Source organism: Lipophrys pholis, assembly GCF_963383615.2.
Source record: "Lipophrys pholis genome assembly, chromosome: 1".
Classification (NCBI taxonomy): Eukaryota; Metazoa; Chordata; class Actinopteri; order Blenniiformes; family Blenniidae; genus Lipophrys; species Lipophrys pholis.
This window is the reverse complement of record NC_137635.1, coordinates 14,506,087-14,512,977: the sequence shown is the minus strand read 5'-3', so window position 1 is coordinate 14,512,977 and position 6,891 is coordinate 14,506,087. Positions and strand designations below refer to the sequence as shown.

Here is a 6,891-nt window from a genome sequence, read left to right as displayed (position 1 = left end):
CAACCAAAATCAGAGCTGAGCGCACGGTGATTGACAGCAGTTTCGACCAATCACAGAGTAGCTGAGTCTTTTAATATTTCCACAAAATAAACAGATAATAACAAATATAAAACAGTCACTTTGAACATTAGAATTTACAAAAATATTCTCAATTTGATCAATAAATCTATTGGACCTTCCATAGCAGGGATAACAAACAAGAACAATATGATACAGAATATAAATAACAAACTTTAATCCCCCCCAAAAAAGTGAGAAGAGAAAATGTTAATATTTTGCATCTTTTCACAGTTTAAGTATGGATTTGATGAGTGTATAACTAAAGAGGTAAAATGGCAAATGTGAAATTTGATGGGCACGTGGCTCTATATCTGGTCTTTGGCTCATTTGATCTTCAATGTGGGCGGATCTATATTTGACATGGTCAAAAGTAAATGAAGCTGAACCCCGGCGGAGCCGTTTGGGAATACGCACTAAAACATCTACAGAACGTGTCTGTGCTGGTGCGTGCTCTGTTGTCGCTCGGTGACGGTCGGTGGACGTGGGTGTGTGTAGGACGCCTCGGGGATGTCTCTGAATGTCAGGAAGTGATGGAGTGGCGACGGGACGGGAAGCTGCCGGACCGCGTCAGTCCTCATCAGTCGGTCTGGACCCAGCCAGTCACGGAGCTGCAGCCGGCAGAGGTGGCTGAGGCGGGGGGCAGAGTCTGTGGGCAGGAGCAGAGAGACAGTGTAACACACACACTCACAGGAAGAAGTCAACCTGCAAAGTGTGTGTGTGTGTGTGTGTGTGTGTGTGTGTGTGTGTGTGTGTGTGTGTGTGTGTGTGTGTGTGTGTGTGTGTGTGTGTGTGTGTGTGTGTGTGTGTGTGTGTGTGTGTGTGTGTGCGCGCGCCTACCGAAGTGTGGGCACTGCTCCCACGTCTTGTCTGACCGCCTTCGATCCAGAATAAGTTTCAGAGCTGGAGGCAAAGTCCACCAGTTCACGAACTCCAGCAGGTAATTTAACACGTCGCCATCAGCCTGCTCCAACCTGGAGAACACAGCAGCATGCTGGTAACCATGGCAACTACAACTGGAAGGATTACCAAGTACATGTATTCGAGTAAACCTACTGCACACTGCACAAAATGTGTTTCATGTTTATGTGTGAGGATGAAGTAGTCTTGATGGTTGTTGACCTGTTGAGATGAAGTTACTTACATGTTTTGATGGAGCAGTGTTGATGGTTGTTTACGTGCTGAGATGGGAGTTGTTTACATGTGAGGATGAGGCAGTATTGATGGTTGTTTGCATGTTTGGATAGAGCAGTGTTGATGGTTGTTTACATGTTTAGATGGGAGTTGTTTACATGTGAAGATGGAGCAGTATTGATGTTTGTTTACATGTTTGTAAGGAGATGTTTACATGTTTAGATGGAGCTGTATTGATGGTTGTTTACATGCTTGGATGGGTTTGTTCACATGTTTGGATAGAGTTGTTTCCATGTGAGGATGCAGCAGTATTCAAGGTGGTTTACATGTTTGCAAGCAGGTGTTTACATGTGAGGATGCAGAAGCAGCGTTGGCTCCAGTCCAGCCTGCAGCAGCAGAGGAAGCCAGGAGGCAGCAAACTGGGGCTGACTCAGAGCCACACAGATCATCTCTCTCAGCTCGCGCAGCGTCACGGCTGTTCTCCCGTGACGAGCGGCTCCCGGGGGGTCAGAGGTCAGAGTGTGCGGTGGGGGGATCCACTTGTAGCGGAGCAGCAGCTGCAGCAGGCCCGTCTGGTCGGTGGAGAAGACGTGAAACCAGTCCTCCTCTCTCAGACGGGCTCCTGCAGCCACCAGCAGCTTCGTCGACTCACTGAAAGAGAGTCACATCATTATCAGATGATCAGCCACAACATTAAAACGATATGGAACCTCTGAGAGTGTGCAGTAGTCCACAACTTTGAGGACTAAATATATGACACATACAAACAGGAGCCATCCTGGAGAGAGAATCAGTGGCCTCACTTCACCCATCAGTGGTTCTAATGCACTGGCTGATGGCTGTCAAGTGTGAAATCCGCCTCCTCACACACCTGTATGGCTTCCTGGCGGGTCGACACAGCGCTAAGGAGAGCGGTGAGCGCAGATCCAGTGTCTGTGTGCAGTCCTGAGCGTCCGGGCTGAAGCCTTCCTCCAGCAACAGCTGCACACTCTCACTTCTGTCGCTCTGCACGGCCACGTATAGCGGACTGACCATCGCGGCGCCGCGATCACACGCGCGGTCCGTGACGGCGATCAGCCTCCGGAGGATGCTGCAATCACACAGATACAAGGAGGATCTGAGGGAGAATCCAAGCACTGGAGCAGGGGTGTTCAACACATTATAATTTTGAGGCCGCATAACAAACCAATACCATCTTTAGTGGGCTGGATTGGTAAAGATAGTGCCATAATAACCTTTAAATTTGTACTTTTTCTTTGTTGTAGCACTGAGCAGGTCTAATAAAGTCTGCGTTTTCCCAAAACCAAACAATTAGTGCTAAAACTTGCTACAATTTCAAAATAAAGTGAAATGTCCAGAAAAAGTTCTCTTATAACTGTTGCGTTTTCGTTTGCAGTGACAGCATAGCTTTTAACCATTTGCTTGGTGGCCCAGATTGGGCCAGTTTTGGCCCACAGGCCTTATGTTTATGTTGGTCTATAAAATGACTATTAGGAAACTAATTAAAGACAGACTGTTTAGGTTTCATGAGTTCAAAATAAGCCAAATGTAATTCCTTTGCAGTGTAAACAAATACGAATATTTAAAAGTTTAGTACAAAAAAGTCACTTGGGAGAAATCGCATTGATGTGAATGGACGATATCACTACAAAGTCAAACGAGAAACGTCCTCGGTGAGTACCCGATGTGGCTGAACTCCGCAGCAGCGTGGATGGGAAGCTGAGGCCAGTCCTGACTGCAGGCCGTGTTGGGATCCGCGCCGTGATCCAGCAGGAGGGCTACGCAGGCCTCGTGGCCCTCCTGAGAGGCGATGAGCAGCGGCGTGGCCAGGTCGGCCGAGCAGGTGTTCACGTCAGCGCCTGAAGAGAGAAAAAGCACCGGGAGGATGTGTCGTATTCTGGTTTCATTTCAACTTCCCTGAGATGAAGACTTGGTGGTTATATCTTTAGACTTCACCAAATATTTTCGTCAACATTATGATCGTGATTTACCAGCATTGACAAGTATTTCCAGACACTCCTTCTGTCCGTACTGTGCAGCCAGAAAGAGCGGAGAAATCTGATGGTCGTCCACAGATTCAAGGTCGCAAACATCGACAAGAAGACGGACAATTTCACTGTGACCCTGAAAGACCAGGGAGAGCGCAAGAGAGAGAGAGGAAGCAAGAGACAGAGCGAGAGAGAGAGAGCAACAGAGTGTGAGTGAAAGAGAACAAGAGATAGAGCGAGTGCGAGACAGAAAGAGAGCAGGCGCAAGAGAGACCGAGCGAGTGAGAGAGAGCAACAATAGAGAGCAACAGTAGAGCGTGTGAGAGAGCAAAAGTAGAGCGAGTGAGAGAGAGCAACAGTAGAGAGCAACAGTAGAGCGTGTGAGAGAGAGCAACAGTAGAGCGAGTAAGAGAGAGCAACAGTAGAGAGCAACAGTAGAGCGTGTGAGAGAGAGCAACAGTAGAGCGTGTGGGAGAGAGCAACAGTAGAGCGAGTAAGAGAGAGCAACAGTAGAGAGCAACAGTAGAGCGTGTGAGAGAGAGCAACAGTAGAGTGTGAGAGAGAGCAACAGTAGAGCGAGTGAGAGAGAGCAACAAAGAGAGTGTGAGCGAGAGAGCGATAGAGAAAGAGACAGAGTGGCACAGAGCGTGAGATAGAGCATAAGAGAGTGAAGTTATTTTAGTGAAAAACAAAAAGTAACTAGTTACTTGATAAAGTTCCTGTGTTAACAATGTTCATGTCTGTCTTATTGTGCCGTTAGCTGGACTGTCAGAACTGTGTGGGTCAGTTTAATGACAACTGACTCATTCCCTCATAGCTGAAGTTACATCAGTTAGTGGAGGAAGATGCTCTATAATCTGGATGGTAATACCACATAAAGCAGGACATCTTTTTATTTTACTGAACTAAGTTAGTTCACGATTAATGAGATTCTCCTTTTCAACAGGATTTTATTGAAATGTTAACAAATTAGTGCTTTATCGATCACGTTGGATTACGCTAGAGCCAACAGACACATTTTTACCATTTTTACTTCTTAATAATGAGTTGATACCACATTACCATGAAAGGTAGTGCCATTACAGTTGTGTATCTGTGTGTTTCTGTCCTGTTTCCATACCTTGTAGACAGCTTGGTGAAGGCAGGTCCAGCAGGACGCCGTGTGTGCTCGGTTGACCTCCGCTCCTCTACTGACCAGCAGCTCCACGACCTCTCTGTGCCCGTTGTCCACAGCTGCAGGAGAAACAAACACAAAGCTCAGCTTCCAGAGCCAGTGTAGTAAAGAACAGTCCAGGAAATCGGTTGTATGAGAGCCGTACCTGCATACAGAGGACAGGACAGGTCATTGGTGAGCTGGTTGATGTCTGAATGTGCTTTGAGGAGGAGTCGGACCACCGGAAGGTGTCCCCGCTGCGCTGCCAGGTAACATGCAGACTCCCCCTCATGTGTCAGAGAGTTCACGTAGTCATAGCTTTCACCGGAGGATGCTGCTCACATACACACAAAGGTAAAGTCAATCAAGAGCGCTTTGCAGCCTGCGCTCTACAGCCACATGTGGCTCTTCAGCGACCTGCAGCGGCTCCCTGAGATTCTCAAAAAAGTATTTGTAAATAAACATTCCGCTTATAATTATATATTATTTGCAGGCCACAATGATTTTCAAATATGGTCTAATAACAATGATAATAACTTTATTTGTGTAGCACTTTTTTTAAACATTGTTACAAAGTGCTTTCAAATTAAAACCACAATAAAATTACAATAGCAAAATACAGAGATCAGAAGAAAAAGAGCAAAAACAGCAAAGAATTTCAGTTTATAAAAGCCAAGCCATAAAAGTGAGTTTTAAGACCAGACTTAAAACAGGGTAACGAGTTTGCCTGTCTGAGCTCCTCTGGCAGGGCGTTCCAGAGCCGAAGAGCCTGTACAGCAACGGTTCTGTCACCCTTTGTAACGAGCCTAGTTTTTGGAGCCATTAGTAGGCTCCTGCCAGAGGATCTCAGACAGCGGTCTGGCTTATACAGAGTTAGCAGACCTCTGATATAAGGAGAAGCCATACCATTCAAGGCTTTAAAAACAAGTAGTAAAATGTTAATTCTATTCTAAAACTGACAGGCAGCCAGTGAAGTGCAGAGGGGGTTGGTGAAATGTGGTCACTCCTCCTGGTGCCTTTTAAAAATCTGGCAGCAGCATTCTGCACCAGCTGCAGCCTTTGGACACTGCGCTTACTGATGCCCGAATAAAGAGCATTGCAGTAATCCACCCTCGATGAGATGAAGATATGTAGGACTTTCTCCAGGTCTGTTTGGGAGAGGAATGACCTGATCTTGGCTCAGTTGTGCAAAGCACGATTGGACCACCTTGGTCACCTGGTCTAAAAACCACTAAATAAAGTTCATCCATCCATCTTCTATCCTGCTCATCCTGTTCAGGGTCGCAGGGTGCTGGAGCCAATCCCAGCATACTGCGAGCAAGATACACCCTGGACAGGCAGCCAGTCTGTCACAGGGCTGTTTGACTAAATAAAGTCAAACATTCAGAATAACTTCAATTGCCATAACGAAAAAGGATAAAATAGCTAAAACTCTTCAAACAATAATAATGGGAGAAAAAAAATGGTTAAACTAAAACGATTAAAAATGCAAGCAAAATGTTTTTTTTAGGAAAATAAAAAAAGAAGAAGAATAGGTAAAGAAAAAATTGGAAAAAGAAAAAAAAGAAAACTGAAAAAAGAAAACATAAAACATAAAACATAAAAGAAAAAACAAGAAAAAGGAGGGGAAAGAAAGGCAAAAGGTTAAAAAAAATTGCAAGTACAGTAAAGTTTAAAGTTTTTGGCTGGTCAGCACGGTCGCCTCTTGGTTGGTAGGTTGCAGGTTCAAGTCTAAATATCTGCTCACATAGTGAAGTGTCCTTGAACAAGACACTGAACACTCCTAAATTGCTCCCCTATTTGATTGATTTTGTCTTTTTTTTTTAAGCCTTTTTTATCCGAGAGATAAAAGTCATTTTGCAAATGACTGGTGTGTAAATAAATTATAGTTTAATGAAAGCTTCGGGGATCTGGATCTGCTTTTTCCTTATGTGGATATAGCAAGAAGCTCGTTTCTTTTTCTGTAAGAAAACTACTGAAACATAGTTTTTTTATTTCCTCTCTCATTTCATATATTTATTGATTGATCTCCACTGTCTTGCGTCCACCTCCTCCGGTGTGGTGATGTTGTGTGTGGATCTCCCTCACCGCCTGCAGCGGTCAGGATCTCCCGCACACAGTCCCTGCTTCCCGCCGCCGCCGCCTCATGCAGCGGGCTCCATCCGCGGTTATCCCGGGACTCCACGCTGCAGCCGCTCCGGATCAGCCTCCGCACCCGCCTCCCACAGCTGGACCGGGCGGCGGCCGCCAAGCTGGACACCGTGTCACCGTAACACTCCGTGAAATCCATCGCAAGCTGCTGAAACAGGAAGGAACACGTTCATGATGATTGATGACGATTAACGATGGATCCCGCTCCAAACATCACAACACGACTTCAGACTCGGGTGTTTCGGAACCATAGTTACATCTACAACACGATTTAATCAATCAAACCTCATCAGAAACAAAACTACACACAGTACATTTGTATAAAATGGCACAGTAAACTATTAAAGGCTCATTTTTACCCAAACTAGTGGCGATCCGTAGCTTGTGTTGACAACCTCGAGTCGCCAT

At 45.6% G+C, this 6,891-nt stretch overlaps 1 protein-coding gene across 2 annotated transcripts; it reads right to left on the bottom strand.

Moving 5' to 3' along the window:
* Positions 1-11: 11 nt before the first annotated feature.
* asb3 (ankyrin repeat and SOCS box containing 3) lies at positions 12-6,890 on the bottom strand. 2 transcript variants are annotated; one of them, XM_080478373.1, is made up of 10 exons: positions 6,843-6,890; positions 6,421-6,631; positions 4,499-4,666; positions 4,300-4,412; positions 3,183-3,315; positions 2,873-3,050; positions 2,063-2,281; positions 1,540-1,842; positions 898-1,031; positions 12-706 (listed from the first exon to the last, which is right to left on the bottom strand). In XM_080478373.1, the coding sequence occupies exons 2-10, from the start codon at positions 6,620-6,622 to the stop codon at positions 483-485; spliced, it is 1,674 nt and encodes a 557-aa protein (XP_080334499.1). In that variant the 5' UTR covers positions 6,623-6,631; positions 6,843-6,890; the 3' UTR covers positions 12-482. The 2 variants fall into 2 exon arrangements, with proteins under 2 accessions (XP_080334499.1, XP_080334500.1); XM_080478374.1 differs by having other exon boundaries at positions 44-706; positions 6,421-6,628; positions 6,843-6,883.
* Between the last annotated feature and the right edge of the window lies 1 nt (position 6,891).

What these genes read in the sequence shown, in the direction of transcription:
- asb3 (XM_080478373.1), bottom strand. Translation starts at nt 6,622, where the DNA reads ATGGATTTCACGGAGTGTTACGGTGACACGGTGTCCAGCTTGGCGGCC. An exon ending in GTCCTGTCCTCTGTATGCAG is followed by an intron (nt 4,413 to 4,498) that starts GTACGGCTCTCA and finishes TTTCTCCTGCAG; the next exon opens with CTGTGGACAACGGGCACAGA. An exon ending in GGAAATACTTGTCAATGCTG is followed by an intron (nt 3,051 to 3,182) that starts GTAAATCACGAT and finishes TTCTCTCTTCAG; the next exon opens with GCGCTGACGTGAACACCTGC.